This window comes from Amblyomma maculatum, chromosome 3 (assembly GCF_055883805.1).
Source record: "Amblyomma maculatum isolate TAMU_Amacu chromosome 3, ASM5588380v1, whole genome shotgun sequence".
NCBI lineage: Eukaryota > Metazoa > Arthropoda > Arachnida > Ixodida > Ixodidae > Amblyomma > Amblyomma maculatum.
The window spans coordinates 70,459,448-70,481,683 of record NC_139346.1 but is presented as its reverse complement, the minus strand read 5'-3'; the positions used below and the strand labels follow the sequence as shown (position 1 = coordinate 70,481,683).

The 22,236-nt window shown below is 47.3% G+C and overlaps 1 protein-coding gene across 1 annotated transcript in view; it reads left to right on the top strand.

Annotated features, from left to right (window-relative positions):
• LOC146194949 (sodium-coupled monocarboxylate transporter 1-like) overlaps positions 1-22,236 on the top strand; it is a 158,568-nt gene that overhangs the window by 94,498 nt on the left and 41,834 nt on the right. The window contains exon 11 of the mRNA XM_084596682.1: positions 5,581-5,667. Within this exon, the coding sequence (XP_084452808.1) occupies positions 5,581-5,667 (87 nt within the window). The remainder of the gene's footprint in view (positions 1-5,580; positions 5,668-22,236) is intronic.

Sequence of the window (22,236 nt, the reverse complement as noted above, 5' to 3'; positions counted from 1 at the left end):
CGTCACAAATGCGGTCTTCTCTCTGTCACAGGCGGCGATTGGTACTTGCCAGTAACCTGAACGTAAATCAAGAGATGAAAAGTACTCGACACCTTGGAGGCAATCAAGAGCGTCGTCTATACGCGGAAGGGGGTAATTTTGTTGAGGCGCCGGTAGTCGATACAAAAGCGAAACGAGCCATCTTGCTTTTCCACTAGCACCACTGCTGAAGACCAGGGGCTTTGTAATGGAATGATTACACCACGTTGTAGCATGTCCTCAACTTGCTCATTGGTCGGGCGACGCTCTGCCGCTGACACACGATAGGGGCGCTGTCGAAAAGGCGAGTTAGAGCCGGTCTGAATGTGATGCGCGACTGTGGAACTACGGCCGAGAGGTGTGTGGGCGTCATCGAAGGCGAAGCGAAATGTCTGTAAAAGGGCCACAAGCTGAGTCCGGCAGGTGGAAGGAAGAGCGTCATCGATGGAGGTTCGAAAGAAGTCGTCTGGCAACGAATCAGGGTCGGATCGGACTGCAGAGCATCAATGTAGTTACTGCGGTAGGTCTCGAAGGCCTCCAGGTCAGAGAGAAGGTGGGCTGGTTGAATAAAACCGGGAGATTCCCCACGTAGCAGAGTAATCGGGCGCGGAGACGGATTGTATATGAGTAGCTTCGTGAAGCCACTGTGAACATCGAGAACAGCAGATGGCAGCGGCAGGTGCTTGCGGTGGATGAAGGATGCAGACAGCGTAAATAAAACACTAACGTCTGACACAGAAGGACACAAAAGAGGCACAAGGGCACAAGCCTCTGGTGCTACGTCGACATCTTCAGCGATGGTGAGCTACTGAGGACACACTGAACGGTTGTCGTCGGGCAGTGCGTCGCAAAGTGCAGAAAATTCTACTTCAGCTTGGGCGCAATCAATCACGGCGTTATGTTTAGACAAGACGTCCCATCCGAGGATCACGTCGTGGGAACAAGATGACAAAACTACGAATTCGACACTGTACAAAATACCTTCAATGACGACACGCGCTGTACATGCTGCTAAAGGTGCAATCCTCTCTTCACTGGCAGTGCAGAGTGACAAACCGTTAAATGACGTTGTAACTTTTCGTAATCGTCGGCAGAGTTGCTCATGAATCACTGACACTGCAGCACCCGTATCGACCAGCGCATATACGGACACACCATCGATAGAAATCATTATAACGTTCGTGGGCGAAATATGAGGCCTTGAGCTTTTCGCAGAGTACGCAGTTCTTGCTTCAGGAACCGCGGAGCTTAGTTTCCCTCGTCAGCAGGTAGTGGTCGCCGGCGCATTGGTGACAGTGACCGGCGACGCGGAGAAGGAGAACGACGGGTTGTATACGGACGCTGTTCTGTGGCATACGCAGGCGGAGAGTGGGCAGAACGAAGCAGCGGTGGAGAGTAATCAGAAGACGCAGGCTCGGCCATGCGACAACGACATCGACGGGCCACATGTCCAGCGAAACTACAGTAGTAGCAAATGGGACAATTGTCCGAAGTATGCCAAGGGTTGTAATTGCGCGGAGTGGGAGGATGAAGCGGGGCCGTTTGAGGAAGCGGTGCAGGGCGCAGGACAGGCTGCATGGGTGGTGACGGCTCAGGCGGTGGCCGCGCAGCCACAGCCGCATAGGTCAAAAGGGGCTGGAACAGCAGGTTGACTGTACTGGACTGGTGCTTCGACGTATGTCAAAGGAGCAACAGGAGCTTCAGGAAGCGTGGGGAGTACTTCCGCAACTTGTTGGCGGATGACTTGGTGCAACTTGGGCACTAAAGAAGTGGCAGCGTCAGGACGTTGGCGAACGAGGGATAGTTGACGGGCAACTTCTTCTCGAACGAACTGCTTTATTTGTGGCAGCAAGGTGGACTGGTCTGCTTCAGGTGTTAAAGCTGCAAGCGGCGCCGGGTGTGAGAGCGAAGAGCGAGTGATGTTACGGCGCTTGCGTGATTCATCAAAGTTGTGACATGCGTTGATAACGTCGACGACGGTGGCTGGAATTTTAGCCAGAGGCATATGGAACGCGTCATCATCCATTCCTTGCATAATGTGATCAATCTTGGTGCTCTCTGACATTAAAGCGTCCACGTGCTTGCACAGGTCTACGACATCTTCAATATAGCTGGTAAAATTCTCACCAGGAAGCTGTGCACGGCGGCGCAGCCGTCGCTCATCGCGCAATTTGCGCACTGCAGGCCGGCCGAAAATATCGGCAAAACTAGCATTGAAAGTAGGCCACGATGTGATATCGGCCTCGTGGTTGCGGAACCATAGGTTTTCAACGCCCGTTAGGTAGAAAATGACATTATTGAGTTTTTGGTTGTCGTCCCAGTGGTTGTGAATACTGACCCGCTCATATGAGGCCAGCCAATCTTGCTCCTCATGGTCGCCGGTTCTGCTGAAGATAGGAGGATCACGCTGGCGCAAAGCTCCAGCGCAGAACACGGCGGATGAGGGGCCGGTTGCTCTAGGGGTGGTAGCGTCGGTCATTGCTTGTGTCGGGAGTGTGCGGCTGCGGAGCTCCAGGGCGGTAGAGAATGCTCACCTCCACCACGTGAAATGGGGTTTTTACTGTGTTTTAACAGGGATAGTAGCCCTCTCGAAGTTGCAAGGCGAACCACACAAGAACACAGCCAGTCTAGGTCTTCACAATCGAGCTCGAGCAGCGCAGCGGCACTTCGTGGTCCTTATCCTCCTCGTCTTCGTGATATTCTCGCCTACTTCATCCTTGTCTTCTTACATCCTCGTGTAGTTCACTACAATATATATATATATATATATATATATATATATATATATATATATATATATATATATATATATATATATACACATATTCAGGGGTAAGGATTACCCTCCCATGCTCGACGGTTTGAAACATGTCAGTGTACCCTTGGGGAAGGAGTCACAAGCTGCGTAAAACGCTTTGCTCTGATAAGTAGTAGACAAAATCAGTTAATGTTTTATAAGAAATCATCGTAGCCTTACTTATATATTGCACCTATATGTGTACCCGACGCCTGAATAAAAAGTACGTCGGTTATAGCTTACTAAAAAAAGAGCAACAGCATACTCAAGACAACTAGCCTTAGCATTGTTCATATGTGACCACTCATAACTTTTCATCAATACCCTTTATTGTCATATATATATATAGATATATATGTGTATATATATATATATATATATATATATATATATATATATATATATATATATATATATATATATATATATATATATATATATATATGTGTGTGTGTGTATATATACCTGTAGTACGCGCTAAAGCGAGGAGATCCCTGCCTCTCATTAACTGATATCGACAGATTAACCTCTAAACGTATTTAAAGTTAACCAGAAAGAAAGGCTTGCACTTTTAGAGTATATTTTTTGAGGCAGCAATCTGGCGCCACGTAATACCAATTAGTTTCAGAGGTCTAGGTTTAATCGCCAGTTGGCCACTGTATATTATTTAAGACTATCTACACGCGGTGTTTATCTAGCATAATTAGTGTAGCGCGCTGAAAGCTGAGAATCAGCAAAACATACTAAACTGTAATTTAACAGCATATATTTGATAATATGCTAATACGTGCACCTGAAATAACCTGGAAATACATTTTTCTTAGCTTTTGTTCTATCTTGTGAATGAAGTTTTGAGCAAGGTGTCTTTAGTTTATTTGGCAATAACTTCAATCCTCTTCGTGTAGTAAAAAAAGAACTAAAAATCTACTGATTCGCAAGGCATCAACATTTCTTGTACTTTGGAAATAATTGAATGTTAAAAGCACCTTTACACTGGCACAAGTCCTCATCAGATATTTGAACGTAATGAAAAAAAATTATCTGAACTTTCGGTCGACATATTAAAACTCAAGATGAATAACTATGTTATAAGGGCTAACTGTATAATTTCGAAAACACTTCGTTGTAAAAAAAAATCGTTTATTAATGTCAAAGCGAACGAAGTCATCATATTTTATAGGCTGTAGATTGGGCGAACAAATTCGTTAAATAAATAATTTGGCGCTGCCCTAGGACTCAACTCTTAACAGGTACTCTGCACGTGTAATTATTCCGAATTAAAATTTAGTACTTGGTTAACAACGAAACTAATTACTAAAATTACTTCGATTAATACTTCTATCCAATCTTTTGCTGTAGACCTTGGTTTATACAAAACTTTGTCAAAAAAATGCGGACATTTTGTCGCCATTTTATACAAGGCGTTTCTTATTAAAGTATTTTCTTGCCATGGGGTATCCTGAGATACATGACGAGATCAGTTTAAGCCGATATGTTCATAACACGAGAGGCTAGAAAAAGTAGTTTATTTTTCATAAAACGGAGATTTCAAAGCAGTTCTGTACTAAGAATGCTTATTCTCCGTGTCATTCACATTTTGTATTCAAAACAATTTCTTTTTAAAAATGTTTTGTCATATATTGTAACTTTTCTCGGTCGTTAAAATTCCCTAATACTAAAATGGCGATAAAAATTATAGAACTATATCTATCGTTCATTCGTGTGTCAAAATGTATTTTTCTTCTTTGCGTAGGCTTTTTAGGGCAATTTAAATGGTGTATTTTTTAGTCATTAAATGCATTCCGCTTGAAAATGTAGTGCATATTGTTCCAAGTGTTCATTTTCATTCTCTTGGTTTCGCATTGTGACGTCGTGGACACAATGCCGTTGCAGAAGTCCAAGAAAAGAGATGTGGGCTCTTATGAACTGTCTATTTTGCTTACTTGCGCGTGCAAAATAACTAAGGAACTTGACAGCGCCGGTGACAGAAAAAGCTCTCTCTGTCGCAGAACTATGAGTTCCCACTGCGACCTTCATCGCTGTATTTAAACATTTAGATAAAGGTGACTAGAAAAAACTAGAAGAACGTGGAAGTAGACGCGAGTGGCCGAAATTATTCGAGATGCATCTTGACACATCGTGCATAAAAAATAAAGAGAATGAGGGCGCACCCGGAGGTTTGAGCTTCCACAAATAAACAACAAATATTTGCGGCATCACAGAGATCATTGTGAACGTCAGAAGCTAATTGATAAGGCCGCATGCATGGTGCTGATGCTAGCATCAAATAAGGGCAACATCTTTATCTCGACAGTTCATGCACTGATTCCTCTCTTGACCATCAAACACAAACCAGCTCAGCATCTCACAGTATTTGAAAGCAAGGTGAAATGTCAGCCGATACAGTCAAATTGTGCTATTCACTATTATCTGTAGTACCAATTTACGATAGCTCGTGAATACAAATTTCTATATTTGTTCGGTCGGCGTATAAATGTTTATAGTATCTCCAATAAAATATATGTGCGTAAACAGCAATTTCGATAATGCAAGCTTATGCTCTAATTCAAATATTAATTCGACATTTTCACGGAACGTTTAGACTTCGCAATCTTTTAACCTCCTTTAGGACTTCAATTATGCCGTTTGTATTGTTTAAGCGCCTAGAAATGTTTAGCTCTGAAGATGAGAGTTAAGAAATTCTATTTAACCTGAGGATAAGCAAGAACGAGATCAATATATGCTTGTAAAATGAAATTTTTCAGGTCATCATGGTACTCCAGAATTGTTTAACAGCACCTTTTGTAAGCCTTTCCGTTCTGGGTCTTATTTTCCCGTGCGTGAACACGAAGGTAAGTCTACCTCAAGTATGTGGTCTCACCCAGTACACTTGCAGTTACTCTTTAGTAGTCTTCATGTAACCGTTGAATGATAAACTGGATAGGAGGCATGCTTTTAACTTACCGCTGTACTACCTACGCTATTCAAGAAAAAGGGATGCAGGCTTCACAGTAATATTGAAAACACATTGGCTTCTCGTGCCTTTTCATTCGTTGAAAAAATATTCCTTATTACTGTTTGTTTGAAACACAACAAGGAGTCAGCGATTGGTGAAAGATGAGTTGATTTAAACTGAATATTACAGCTTGGGCATCCAAGTTATGACCCTTTCTTGGATACAGGCAGTCTAGATTTTAAACAATCAAAAATGATTTCTTAACTATCGACTACTATAGCAGAGGGAACCATTTAACTAGCTACAAAAGCATTGCAATTACACACAAAATTAAGTATATTATTGGCTGTTAAATACAGTTACTGTGGAAATGCTCCAGAAATTAGCCATTGCTCTGAGAAATTTTTATTGTGTACAAATCTTCACAAAAACCGTGAAATTTGCAGCTATGCAATTCGCGAAGGCGGACATACGAAAGGTTGGTTCTTTGATGACTACCGAGCAAAAATAAACAGAATACATTTTTTTCATTTTCTCTTCCTTTTCGGGGACCACAGTATACACCTGTCTCGAAGTATGCCAAAACAAAGTGAAGAATTCTGTTTTATATTTTTAACGCGTTTTGGGCCCAGAGGATTGGGTCGAAATATGTGCTTTTGAGTGTTTGAGTTCACGTTTTTAATTGTAAGTACATGTGTACAAAACGGCGTCACTTTTCATGGCACTGAGTTGAACTCGAATGATCTGCATACTAAGATACAAGAACCACGCCTGAATTTGTGGTATAAGAAATCCGAGCGACGTCGTCGTATCTACTTTGAATATGCAGACAGCAAAACAAGATTTGAAAAACAGATGTCCATGCTTGTTCTTATTGCATCATGCAAAGCATTAAAGATATTCAAGCGTTATTCATTGATGCTAACGGCTACAAATCAGCGACGACCGTCTGCCACTCTAAAATGGAAAACATTGCTGCCTTTATAGCTTCATTATTGACAAAATATTTACCTAAGTCATGGAGTAATCGTACTGTTTGCATGCAGACGCCACACTCGTATATCAACTACGGTTCTTGTATTAGGAATCAGAGCAGAAAGAAATAAATCGCCTGAGCCCATATACTGCCGGTCTCTTCAATATTAGTGGCACGGCTTTCGATCAACATTTGTAAATATTCCTTGCTATTCCTTCATCATTCGTTCGTCGCATTCGTTGCATATATTTGTTACATATTTTTGGCACCATTATACCCATTGTAGAGATAAACTCTTCATATAGTGGCACATTCAGTATGAACATTCGGATGAATTATTTGCACCATATATATATATATATATATATATATATATATATATATATATATATATATATATATATATATATATATATATATATATATATACTTAAAAAAGGGGAATTGCGCTAAAAAAAGACACGGACGAGAAGAGGACATGGACGGGCGCAAACTCGCGACTGATTTTATTCAGAAAGAACACGAATATATATACCTTGAAGCTTATCCAGTCAAAGCCTAAGCGCACATGCCAGGACGGTTGTCTCTTTCTTATACAACTTGATACTCGAATCGCTTACGCATTCATCACCTGACTTATCAATGAAAAAGGCCTCTGCGAGTTCACGTGCTACCTGGTTACGACTGCGCCTTAAGATTTTGGTTCTAGCCAGCAAAGGCTGGCATGCTTTATCAGGCGTAGCCAAAGGGCATGCGCCGCAATGCAAGGGCAAATTTGACCCTTTTCCGCTATTCATAGAGAGCTGATGTTCCCTTAGTCGTTCATTTATACAACGGCCCGTCTGGCCGACGTAAACTTTTCCGCAAGTCAGGGAGATCTCATATAAAGCCCCGGCAGAACACCTGACAAACTGGGTAGCGTGACGCTTCGTGCAGTCTCGCACGCATTCCTCACCGGAGACAATCCGGGGGCACAAAGAGGCCAACTTGCGCGGGGCAGAAAACACCACCGGCACACCGTAGCAAGAGACGTTATCTGTCTTTAAACGACACGGGAGGGGTCTAACCTTCACCTACGAATTACCTGAAGTAGATAGATAACAGTTTTTAGATATTAACATCACTTTAACACTAGATCACACGTGTTGGATGTATTCACCACGAGCCCGGAAAGACCTGTTGCCGTTTGAATCTGCTCATTCTAAGACGGTGAAACACGCCATTGTTATGCTGTGCCTGAAAGAAGCCTTGCATAAATCATGTGTTCACCTGGTAAACGACAGCCTTACCAATCAGGTTGGCAGGTTACAGAAAGCTGGTTTCCCTGTTTCAGTCGTGGCTGCTGTGGCAGAGAAGCTTCTGCAAAGTTTTAATGCTAGAACACCTCAAGAAGGTGGCGGTCAACCGAAGACCAGGCCGGCGGTTATCCCCTATATCCGTAGGGTGTCCCACAACCTGAATAATGTAGCCAATCGCTACCGTGTGCCGGTGGTATTTTCTGCCCCGCGCAAGTTGGCCGCTTTGTGCCCCCGGATTGTCTCCGGTGAGGAATGCGTGCGAGACTGCACGAAGCGTCACGCTACCCAGTTTGTCAGGTGTTCTGTCGGGGCTGTATATGAGATCCCCCTGACTTGCGGAAAAGTTTACATCGGCCAGACGGGCCATTGTATAAATGAACGACTAAGGGAACATCAGCTCTCTATGAATAACGGAAAAGGGTCAAATTTGCCCTTCCATTGCGGCGCATGCCCTTTGGCTACGCCTGATAAAGCATGCCAGCCTTTGCTGGCTAGAACCAAAATCTTAAGGCGCAGTCGTAACCAGGTAGCACGTGAACTCGCAGAGGCCTTTTTCATTGATAAGTCAGGTGATGAATGCGTAAGCGATTCGAGTATCAAGTTGTATAAGAAAGAGACAACCTTCCTGGCATGTGCGCTTAGGCTTTGAATGGATAAGCTTCAAGGTATATATATTTGTGTTCTTTCTGAATAAAATCAGTCGCGAGTTTGCGCCCGTCCATGTCCTCTTCTCGTCCGTGTCTTTTTTTAGCGCAATTCCCCTTTTTTAAGTATGTATGACCGACTAGCCCAACAGCCCAATATATATATATATATATATATATATATATATATATATATATATATATATATATATATATATATATATATATACAATATATATATATATATATATATATATATATATATATATATATATATATATATATATATATATATATATATATATATATTGTCACGTACAAGGTGATTGAGGATATAAAGAATAGCAAAGGGGTTAGCTCCGATACAACAGCGGTGAGCAGCACAGACGCAAAACCCGCAAGCGACACTTCGTCGTTCTTCACTCAGTCATGCGCCACCTGGCAACGCTAGGTGGCATTACTCCCCCTTCCGAAAAAAAAAAAAAAAAAGTGAACACGGGCGGTGAGAACGGTGTGCAAAGTAAGAGAGTGGTCACAGGAGGTGGCCGTGCGTTATCGTTGGTAGTACGGCTTCAGCCGCACAATGTGCACAATGTCCGAGCTGGGCTTTCGATGTTTTGAAAGTGCGGCGCCGTCTGGAATAACTTCATAACTGACATCGCTCACACGACGCAACACTTTGTACGGCCCGAAGTAGCGGGAAAGGAGTTTCTCTGACAAGCCTGGACGGCGAACTGGTGTCCACACCCAGACTTGATCCCCAGGTTTGTAGTGAACCTGGCGGTGCCGGAGGTTGTAACGGTCCGCGTCAGAGGTCTGCTGCCGCCCGATGTGCATACGGGCAAGCTGGCGGGCTTCCTCAGCGCGGATGGCGTAATGCTGGGCATCTGGCGGAAGCTGGTCATCATCTGGGCATGGGAGCATGGAATCGAGCATGCTCTGAACTTCACGACCGTACACAAGTCGAAATGGTGTGAAGCGCGTTGTTTCCTGTTGGGCTGTATTATACGCAAATGTGACGTACGGCAGCACCTCGTCCCAGGTCTTGTGCTGCACATCGACGTACATTGATAACATGTCCGCAATCGTCTTATTTAAACTTTCGGTAAGACCATTGCTCTGCGGATGGTACGCTGTGGTCTTGCGATGCGTCGTGTAACTCAACTCAAATATGTGGTCTATGAGCTGCGAAGTGAAAGCTGTCCCTCTGTCGGTAATGACATACGAAGGGGCGCCATGCCGCAAGACTATGTTATGCATGAAAAACTCGGCTACTTCGGAAGCTGTGGCATGAGGGATTGCCTTTGTCTCAGCGTATCGGGTCAGGTAGTCAGTAGCGACTACTATCCATTTGTTTCCCGCCTGCGACAAAGGGAAAGGACCAAGGAGGTCCATGCCGATTTGGTCGAACGGAATACGTGGTGCTCTAACGGGCTTGAGAAATCCGGCAGGCTTCAGGGGCGGTGTTTTACGGCGCTGGCATTCGCGACAGCTTCTTACATAGCGTTTCACAGTTGCGGAGAGTCCTGGCCAGTAATACATGTTGCGGACTCGAGCAAGCGTCCGTGAGTAACCCAAATGACCAGACGTCGGTTCGTCGTGGCAAGCAAGTAGAATATCCGCACGGAGCTCGCATGGTACTACCAGGAGGAAAGCTCTTTCTTGGCCTTGGGAGTTTCTTTTATACAAGACGCCTTGCTGCATACAGAATGAACCAATGTGCCGAGATAGGCGTCGAGGGAGCGTCGTATCACGCCCTTCGAGATAATCGATGAATGGAAGGATGTCTGGATCAGCTCTTTGTCGATCCCTGAGCTCAGATGCACTGAGAGCTCCTAGAAAGCCGTTGCCGCCATCGGTTGCAGCATCGTCAGTGTCAACGGAGGCTCGTGACAGCGCGTCAGCGTCTTCGTGTTTGCGGCCTGACTTATAAACAATAGTTATGTCAAATTCCTGAAGTCGTAAACTCCAGCGTGCAAGTCGTCCCGATGGATCTCGCAGATTTGCCAACCAGCATAAACAATGATGGTCCGTGACGACTTTAAATGGACGGCCGTAAAGATAGGGGCGAAACTTCATAGAGGCCTGCACGACCGCCAGGCATTCCTTTTCCGAGGTGGAGTAGTTGGTTTCGGCGCGAGAGAGTGTGCGGCTAGCATAGGCTATTACTCGCTCAATCCCGTCTTGATGCTGAACAAGGACCGCGCCAAGACCGATACTACTGGCGTCAGTGTGCACCTCTGTGTCAGCCGCTTCATCGAAGTGCGCCAGAACAGGGGATGTTTGAAGGCGCTCGCGAAGCAAAGAAACGGCCGTCTGCTGCTCAGAGTTCCACACAAAGGCGGTGTCCTTCCTTGTGAGGCGCGTTAGAGGTTCCGCTGTTTGAGAGAAGTCCGCAATGAACCGCCGATAATATGCGCACAGGCCGAGAAAGCGCTGAACAGCCCTCTTGTTAGCTGGAACGGGAAACCGTGCGACGGCAGCAGTCTTTTCGGGATCCGGGCGCACCCCATCGGCGCTCACAACATGGCCAAGGAACTTGAGTTGTGTATACCCGAAGTGGCATTTCTCGGGCTTCAGCGTGAGATCAGCAGAACGGAGCGCTTCCAGTACAGCTCGAAGGCGTTCGAGGTGTTGGTCAAATGTTTCGGAAAAAACAACTACGTCGTCCAAGTACACAAGACAGATCTGCCACTTGAGGCCAGTGAGGACGGTGTCCATCATCCTTTGGAATGTAGCTGGGGCAGAGCACAATCCAAATGGGAGTACTTTGAATTCATATAGGCCATCTGGAGTTACAAATGCAGTCTTTTCTCGGTCTCTTTCGTCTACTTTGATTTGCCAATAGCCGCTTTTCAAATCAATAGATGAAAAATACTTCGCACGTCGCAATCTGTCCAGTGAGTCATCGATGCGCGGCAACGGGTATACATCTTTCTTTGTCACATTATTCAATTTCCGATAGTCGACGCAAAATCGAAGAGTGCCGTCTTTCTTCTTGACCAGGACTACTGGTGAGGACCACGGGCTTTGTGAAGGCTGCACAACACCATCATCCAGCTGATGTTGTCAAGAGATGGCTCATTAGTTTCGACAGCCGTGGATGTAAAACAGACCGGATCGTGCGTAACAGGGTCAGCGAAAGCGATAGCAGTTCCCGGAAACAAGTGCCGGTGCTCATTAGAAAAATTTGTGACAAGGAGTGCAGCCCGGCCATTGTGAAGCGACAATAAACTTCGAGCAGCGCAGATGCCTTGAGCAAGCAGGAGTGAATGGTTCGCTTCCGCTACAGCATCGCCGGCACGGAAATCGTCACAGGTGACTTCCACAAGAACACTGCTTCGCGGCGGCAGCGAGACGCTCTCGGCGGAAACGCGAAGTGCGGCACTGCAAGGATTGTTACTATCTCGTTCGGCAGATTGTCCCATCGAAAATGTGACACGTCTATTTCGCAGGTCGATAACTGCTCCGTATTCTCGCAGAAAGTCAATGCCGAGGATAAGGTCACGGGAACAGTCACTCAAAACGACGCAACTAACGATGAACGTATATCTGTTAATCTGAATACGAGCCGTGCACATCCCCTTTGGGGTAACTATATGACCGCCGGCGGTTCGAAGGTACACACCTGGCCAAGCAGTGAGCACCTTCCTCAAAACAGTCGCCATGCGACCACTCAAAATCGAATAATCCGCACCGGTGTCCACTAATGCATTGACTGGAGTGCGACCGTCTAAAATAACAGGAATGTCCAGAGAAACGCTTTTGGCTTCCCTAGGGGACGGTACCAGCAGCTCGCGGTCGGATCGAAGCGGCGACGACGGGAGGTCTTCAACGCAGCGACTACCAGCGGCCTCGCCCCCGAAGGTCGCTGTTTTTAGTTTTCCCGACCAGGGCTAGACGAGCGGCCTTGCCCCTCTCGCGAGGAGCCTTGGGTGGACGTCGATGAGCGCCTTGGTGAAGGGGAGCGGGACTGACGCTGCGGACGAGATGAACGCTGTTCCGCCAGGTACTCTTCAATAACGCGGGGTCGTTGACCAAACCGGGGAGGAGGCGAGTCGATGCGGAAGCCTTGAAGACCGAGGCGTCGATAAGGACAATCCCGGTAGAGATGGCCTGGTTCACCGCAGTGGAAGCAGAGTGGACGGTGGTCAGGCGTGCGCCAAATGTCGGCTTTGCGTCGGGGCAGGGGACGTTCGTTAAAGTACTGCACTGGTTGCACCGAGGGCAGCGGAACTGTAGGCGGCGCGGGAATGGGTGGCGGTGAAGGAGGAGCCTGACTCTGCAGAACTTCCGCATATGTGGGACGGTTTTCGGTCCCCGACAGCAATGGCGGGCTCGTAACTAGAGGCGAAAGAGGGCTCTTGAGCTCCTGTCGTACCTCCTCTTGCACTATAGCAGAAACGGAAGCTGGCGATTGCTGCAGGGGGTTCCAGAATTTTCTCAGTTCTTCGCGCACGACACTGCGAATTAGTTCGCGCAAAGCATCAGGATGCCGCTCGGAAGATGCAAATGACTCCGCAGTTGTGCCAGTATGGAGAGGTCGGTTATAAGCCGCGGCACGTTGTTGGAGCACCCTTTCCATTGTGGCGGCCTCCGCAAGAAATTCATTTACAGTCGACGGTGGGTTGCGCACAAGTCCTGCGAACAGTTGCTCTTTCAAACCATGCATTAAGTGCCTGACCTTTTTGTCCTCGGACATGGCGGGATCGGCTCGCCTGAAGAGGCGCGTCATGTCCTCGACGTATGCTTGGACACTCTCATTCGGCATCTGGATGCGGGAGTGAATGGCACGTTCTGCATGTTCGCGACGATCCGCGCTAGTGTAGGCCTCGAGCAGTTGACGACGGAATTCCTGCCACGATGTTAACATTTGCTCTCGGTTCTCGAACCAGATCCGGGCGCCATCCTCAAGGCTGAAGTAGACGTTCCTTAGTTTGGCAGTATCGTCCCACTGGTTCAAAGCAGCGACACGCTCAAATTGAAGGAACCAGTCCTCCACATCCTCAAAGAGGTCACCATGAAAAGGCTTCGGTACTCGAGGGGCCTGCAAGGTGTAGTTACAGGCCGGTGCGACGCCCGTTACCTGCTGAGCAGAAGCACTAGATGTCATGGCGGCGGGTGATGGCTGAAACTCCGGAGACAGTCCCTGGAGCCGTCGACTGCAGCGATGCACGGGGGTGTCCAATGGCACAGGGCTGGCGCGACGTCTTTCAGATGGAGACTCTTGCATAGGTGATCTTACCCAGCAGCTCCACCAGAATGTCACGTACAAGGTGATTGAGGATATAAAGAATAGCAAAGGGGTTAGCTCCGATACAACAGCGGTGAGCAGCACAGACGCAAAACCCGCAAGCGACACTTCGTCGCTCTTCACTCAGTCATGCGCCACCTGGCAACGCTAGGTGGCAATATATATATATATATATATATATATATATATATATATATATATATATATATATATATATATATATATATATATATATATATCAAAGTATACCTACGCACGCTTAAAAACATAACACGGCTTTATTGACGTTTCGACTGGGCACCAGTCTTCATCAGAGTGGCATTTTACAGATCAGGATTAGTTTTGTAGGGATGACATTACATCCAACTGTGCAAAACTCAAAGACGCACTGTTGCATCAAAAATACACTACACGGATAATTGACGATGCCATAGATAGAGCAGCCAAACTCAACCGCGAAGAGATTCTTCGTAACTCTAATGGAGCTAACCAGAAATCTAACCGCGCGAACCTTGTACTAACACATTCTGCCTCTGTTCCCAATGTCTCGCACATTCTAGCCAAACACTACAATATACTCGAGCAGAGTGAACGCTGCAAATCTGTTTTTGCAGGGCCACCACGGGTCATGTACCGACGAAACAAAAATCTTAGGGACATTTTAACGGCTTCAAAAATCAGCATTCCTAATACCGCGGGCTGTTCGCTTTGCAATAAGTCTCGTTGTCAGGTCTGCGCCCAAATGAGCACATAAACCACCGCTGTTAGCCCAGCCTTCGACTTTTCCATAAAAATAAAGGGTAACTTCAATTGCGACAGCTCAAATATGCTATATCTCCTTGAGTGTTCAACATGTCAGCTGCAGTATATCGGGCAAACAGAGACACGCTTCAGAATAAGATTTAATAACCATCGCGCACACGCCAAGTCACTCCCTAGTCTCCCCTTATCGAGGCATTCAATATTACTGGTCACAGATTTAATAACTTGGAGGTAACAATCCTGGAATCAAACTTCTGTGCACAGTATGACAGGGAAGTGCGAGAGTCGTATCTTATCTATAAATTCAAGTCATCTTCCTCGAGACCTAATGAGAACCCTGGAAAATTCACATATCTACCTATAGTATAAGATTCCTATCAGAAATGAAATCGCACCCGTACATCACCAGAATGTTTCACTTTTCTTTTTTTTCAATTCATTCCTGATTCCTAATTAGGGGTGTGTATTTTGGTATCACGTCTCAGCATTACAGCGTTTTTCTCTTTGGAATTTGGTATCCGGACTGTCGATTTTTTTTTCATGTGTGAAACTTACTACTAACTTGTTGGTCTCTGTGCTTGTGTGGGCTCCGAGGTCTTATTTTGTGCCCCCCTGTACAGCTCACTGTGAATTCGTAGCATACTTGTAAACAGTGACTCATCCTTGAGGCGCGTCTAATTTGTGCAGCGCAAGTTGGTGAACAAAGAGCCCTCACTTCCGTATTTCCTGGTGTCTGCTTCTCGGCTTTGCCTGCTGTGGTTCTTTTCTGAGGGGTAGGGGTTACTTGGCCTAGGCACTGCGTTCCGCGCAGGCCTGACCATATTTATTTTTTGGGTTCTTCATCTTTTGTCAAGATTTTTCGACCCTTGTGGAACTCATGCTTGGCTGGATGATCTGTATTTGTGTGCCTTCGGGAGTCTTTTATTGTGCCACTGTGTATATGAATAGCTTACTGTGACCACTACACATATTTGCGAACAGTGACTCCTGCTGGAGGCGCGGCTATTGTGCGGGGCGCAAATTCGTGGAGAAAGGGCGATGGGCAGGCTTCCAGTCATAGTGTTGGTGTCTGCCTGACTCATGCTTGACTGTCTGGTTTCTGCGTTGAGGCATGTGTGTGTGTGTGTGTGTGTGTGTGTGTGTGTGTGTGTGTGTGTGTGTGTGTGTGTGTGTGTGTGTGTGTGTGTGTGTGTGTGTGTGTGTGTGTGTGTGTGTGTGTGTACATACGCATTCAGAAATCTTATCTTATGCCCACGTGTACGGGGTACTATGACAACTGAACATCTTTACGAACCGTGAGTCATCCCGTGCCATCTGCTTTTTTGAATCTTTTCTCAGTTTTTAACTCAGGCGCACTGTAGCTGCCTCCCTCAAAGCCCTATAAAACTGATCCTTATCTGTAAAATGCCACTGTAATGAAAACTGGTCCCCAGTCGAAACGTGAGTAAAACCTTGTTATGTTTTTAAGCGTGCGTCAAACTTTTGGTTCTTAGTTCTTTCTTCCGAACTGCTATATATATATATATATATATATATATATATATATATATATATATATATATATATATATATATATATTAATTTGTACATGCCATGATCTTCCTCTTTCATTTGTACATACCATCATCATCGTCCCGTGGCGCCGGCTCCGGCACGCGCCTGGGTTTTGTCATCGGGGTAAAACACTAGACAAGGCATCGCTGGCCTTGCCGTCACGACCTTGCCGTCTCAACCAAGCCTTCTTTCACAAGTGGTGGAGGTCAAATTCGATCCACTTGCTGCATTGGGCCCTGCCTCTCATTGGAGCTACGTTCCGGTCGTTGTTTGTCAACTGCCACCATAATCATGTCCACCGAGAGCTATCCCCACCCGAGCGGACCCTATACCTCGGCTGCACCGACGCCTTCGACTCTACCCACACGTCAACGCGACCCGCCGATGTTCGCTGGTCGTCGCGACGAAGACGTCGATGAGTGGCTCGACACATATGAACGCTGCATTGCCTATAACCGGTGGGACGACGCTTTAAAATTTCTAAACGTTTCCTTCTATCTCATTCAGGTCGCCAGAAACTGGTTCGTTAATCGCGAACCCCATACCACTAACTGGACCAATGTCAAACAGCAATTCCGACAATACTTCGCCGACCCGGCAGTTCGGACTGAGATCGCGAGAAACAAGCTCGCTTCCCGCCTTCAAGGTCCCGATGAATCATATGCGTCTTACATAGAGGCTGTTCTTGCACTTTGTCGGCGCATTAGTCCCGCCATGATAGAACCTGAATGCATGCACCACGTCTTGAAAGGGATCAATTCTATGGCTTATCATACCTTAGTGGCACAGAATCCTTCAAGTGTTGATTCAATTATAACGACCTGTCAACGCCTCGACCAGCTGCAGTCCTCTCGATTACAGCCCGGCTTCTCAACTGGTGCGGCCACTGCTGACCTTGATCTGCGGGCAATGATTCGAGCAATCATCCATGAGGAGCTCCAAGCCATCAATCCTTTCTGTCGACATGGGTGCGATCATTCTTCCGCACCTTCTAATGACGCCGTTCTCCGCAACATGATTAAAGAAGAGTTAGCAACCATCAGCCACCCTATGACATCCGAACCGTCTGCAATCCGCCCAGCGCCGACCTACGCGCACGTCGCTGCATCCCCCCTTCTGTGGTTTCCCCGCCCCGACCGGCACCAACTTACAATCACGTCAATGGAATGGCAATGGCTCAACCTACGCCAACCTACTACGCACCTTGGCGTCCCTCCCGACCAGTCTGCTATTACTCTGGTATTAGAGGACATATATCCCGCTTTTGTCGTCGCCGCCTTCAGAACGAGCGTCGTGGTTACGACGCCTTCGAAACTGATATGCCTTCAAGCTCATATTATCAATGCCCGTATATTCCAAGCCCACCTCGACGATCCTCCCCACCTCCAGTATCTTCCTCTGAGCCTCGTGGGAACCATGTATCCCGACGCCGGTCCACTTCCCCATACCACCGCTCAGTTTCCCATCTCCGCCCCGCAACCACTCTCCCTGTTCGCCATCCGGAAAACTAAGTGTTGCAGTTTCCGGAGGTCAAACTGCACTCTGCGAACTTACTAAAAGTCCTCCTGATCGCCCGTATAATGTGATTGCTGTTATCGCTGAAGGTTTACTGGTAGAAGCTTTGATTGATACAGGGGCTGCAATTTCTGTCATTCACGCAGATTTGTGGTACTGTTTGCGAAATGTGACCCATCATATGGGGTTATATGATGGGCCTGAACTCCGTGGAGCCAATGACGTCCCTTCGCGCCCTTCAGCGAAGTGCACCGTACGAGTTGTTATCGACGGCATCCGCCATCATGTGCAGTTTGCTGTGCTCTCACCTTGTGCGCATCTGATGATTATTGGATGAAATTTTTTGTCAACCGCTTCAGCGTTAATTTCTTGTGGTGACCGTTATCCATATGACAGACAGCGATTTTTCATCTGACCTTTCTGAACGACATCATCCTCTCGTTGCCGCCGCTGATACTGTTTTGCCTCCTCAGTGCGAAAAACTGCTTACTGTTGTTTCTGACCACATTACTGACGGGGACGTACTCATAGCACCATCATATAGTCATCTTGTACGCGAAATCGCCTTCCCGTCAAGTCTTGTCCGGTTCCACAACGGCTCAGCGACAGTAGTGGAGACTAACACTTCATGTGAATCTCTCGTGCTCCCAAAAGGAACTTCTCTGCATTGCATGGTGGATGTTCAACCTTTTTTCCTGATGGCGCTCACCGCCCCTCCGCCTCAGCAACGTGTTTCCTCAGACGTCTCTCTTTCTGTTCCCGCAAAGACTATTAATCCTAAACTCACGCCGAACCAACGCCAAGAACTGCTGACATTGCTTCGACGCCACCAATCCATTTTTGATGCCACTTCCACACCACTGGGACGGACTAGTGTTGCGCACCATCGCATCATTACTGAAGGTAACTCTATCGTTCGCCGACGGCCTTATCGTGTTTCCCTCTCTGAACGAAAAGTAATTGAAGAAAACGTAAATGACATGCTCCATCGCAATATAAGTCGTCCCTCAACAAGCCCATGGTCCTCCCCAGTAGTGCTAGTTAAAAAAAAGGACGGCTCGGTACGCTTTTGTGTTGATTACTGCGCACTAAACAAAATTACCCGCAAAGATGTATATCCGATGCCGCGAATTGATGACGCCCTTGACTCTCTCCAAGGCTCCGAATATTTCTCTACCTTGGACCTCCGCTCAGGTTATTGGCAAATACCTATGCACGAGGATGACAAAGAAACTCCGCTTTCGCAACGCCCGATGGCCTTTACGAATTTAATGTTATGCCTTTCGGACTTTGTAACGCACCAGCGACAATTGAAAGAATGATCGATACTGTGCTTCGGGCCTAAAATGGAGAACCTGTTTATGTTACTTGGACGACATTGTTATCTTTTCGGCAACCTTTAATGACCATCTCACGCGCCTGAATGAAGTCCTCACCTGTCTCGCTTCGGCAGGCGTCTCTCAACACCTCAGTGGCTCAACACCAAGAAGTGCCACTTTGCACTGAAGGAAATTAGAATATTGGGACAGCTGGTCAGCCATGACGGCATTCGCCCATATCCTGAGAAAATCATCGCGTTCTTGATCTTTGCTCGTCCACAATGGACTACAGATTTGCGCAGTTTCTTCGGCCTCAAGTCTTATTTCCGGCATTTTGCAACTATTGCTGCACCACTGCATGAACTACTTAAAGCACGCAGTAATTTCGTGTGGACTGAACAGTGCGAAACTGCTTTTAATGACCTAAAGCACGCCCTCACATCAGATCCTGTTCTTGGCCACTTCAGTGACAGCGCTCCAACTATCCTGCACACCGATGCCAGTGGTCACGGTCTTGGCGCTGTACTTCTGCAGCGTGATGCAACATCGCGTGAGAAAGTGATTGCCTTTGCCAGTCGGACTCCGACTCCTGCTGAGAAAAACCACACAATTACCGAGCAGGAGTGTCTTGCCGTCGTCTGGGCTGTCCAAAAATTTCGCCCTTACCTATACGGTCGGCACTTCACAGTTGTGACCGACCACCATGCTCTATGCTGGTTGTCTTCACCCAAAAATTTGACAGGCCGACTTGGCTCTGGATTCTACGCCTACAAGAATACGATTTCGACGTCACTTATAAATCTGGTTGCCAACACTAAGAGGCCGACGCTCTCTTTCGCTGTCCCCTTTCGGAATCAACTTGCTGTTTTTCTTCCCAGTGCATTTCCACCTCTGACCAGAGCCGACGATCCCTTTGCCCAACGTATATCACAACCGTTTGTTTTGACGACTCTGAGAACAAGCACGCTCTCCGCTCACAGCAATTAGCCGATGCCTACTGCCTTCCTATCATCGACCGCCTTATCAGCGCTTCGGACACGCCCACTGCTAGGCATCGCCGACAGCTTCGCAATTTCAAGCTCGAAGATGGCATCCTACTCCGCTACGTGTATTGCCCTGATCGAACTCGCTGGATCCCAGTCGTGCCGCGTGTGCTTCGCCCACGTATACTGGCGGCTCTCCACGATGACGCTACTGAAGGTCACCTTGGTTTTGACAAAACCTACGACCGCGTGAGAAAACGATTATTTTGGCGTGGCTTATCTTCCACCGTTGCCAAATACGTCGCATCCTGCCCTCTGTGCCAACGTCGCAAACGGCTGACGTCTTCGCCCGCTGGCCTTCTACAACCTCTTCCTTGTCCCGCCCCGTCATTCGACGTAGTCGGCATCGACTTATATGGTCCCCTACCTCTCTCCGATGGGGGTAATCATTGGATTATAACTGCTGTCGACCACTCGACCACCTCACACGCTACGCTGAGACAGCATTGTATTGCGTCATGGCGCTCATCGGGTGCTCCTAAGTGACCGCGGTACAGCCTAATTATCGCAAGTCGTTGCCGAAGTTCTTCACGCGTCATCCACCCTTCATAAGACAACCTCAAGCTACCATCCCCAGACTAACGGTCTGACTGAGCGATTTCATCGCACCTTGTCGGACATGATATCCATGTACATCACACCAGATCATCGAAATTGGGATACTGTTCTAGAATTCGTCACATTCGCCTATAATACAGCAATACAGCGAACTACCGGTTACTCTCCATTTTTCCTTGTGTATGGCCGCCCTCCCACTACAATTCTCGACGCTTCCTTCTCCTCTACGCCCAACTACTCAACCTCAGTACCTACCCATTTTTTTATCTCGTGTGGCCGGATGCCGTCATCTTGCCCGCCTCAACACGGCAGCGTCCCAGGAAGACCGCAAGACTCGCTATGATTCTACACATCGTGTGGTCTCTTTTCGTCCTGGTGACGAAGTACTGCTTTATAGACCATTGCGCACCCCTGGCCTTAGTGATAAATTCCACCACCGCTACGTAGGTCCCTATAAGGTCATAAACCAAACTACCCCTGTGAACTACAAAGTGACGCCTGTTAATCCCCCAGCTGATCGACGGCATCATGGAACTGAAATTGTTCATGTGTCTCGCTTGAAACCGTTTGTGCACCGCGATGCATCGGTTAGTTAGGAGCGGCCAGGCTGGCCGCTTCCGACCCCCCGGGCAGATTGTGTGAGCCTTCCGTGGACGTTCTTTAATTTGTACATGCCATGATCTTCCTCTTTCATTTGTATATACCATCATCATCGTCCCGCGGCGCCGGCTCCGGCACGCGCCTGGGTTTTGTCCTCGGAGTAAAACGCTAGACAAGGCATCGCTGGCCTTGCCGTCACGACCTTGCCGTCTCAACCAAGCCTTCTTTCACATATATTGATACGTGACAAGGTCAGTCCACGAAGGTTAGTCCAGGATGACACAGAAAATAAAACACAGAAGCACTGCTATCACTTTGTCTTCTTCTGTGTCACTGTTGCTGATCGTTGTCTTCTTCAACGTCCAGCGGTGCAGGCCATATATGTCACATTACGCCCCCCCCCCCCCGCGAAAAGCACAGTCCCGGTTCGCACTACGACGAACTACTGCAGAGGTAGTACGGCTTCATTCTGGCGACATAAACAATCTCGATGCGTGGCATAGAGGACTGTCGCGGCGGAAGTACAGGGGCGACCTCGTATGTCACAGTAGTGACTGGCCGTAAAACACGGTAGGGACCGTCGTAGCGTAGCAAGAGCTTCTCACACAGCCCAACTTTACGAGCGAGAGCCCAGAGCAAGACGAGAGAGTCCGGAGAGTAGTGGACATCCCGGTGGCGAGAATCATGGCGCCGTTTTTGAAAAGTTTGGGAGGAGGCCAGTCGGCGGCAAGCAATAACAGAGGCGGCGTCAGCTCAAGAGATTGCGTCACGAACGTAGGAACTGGCGTTACCTTTGGGAGGCAGTACGCTGTAAAACGGAAAGGGAGGGTCACGGCCGCATATAAGATTATAAAGTGAGTAGCCCATTGTGTCGTGATGAGAGGAATTGTACGCGAACGTTACAAACGGCAAAGTAATATCCCAGTCATCCGAGACACACAC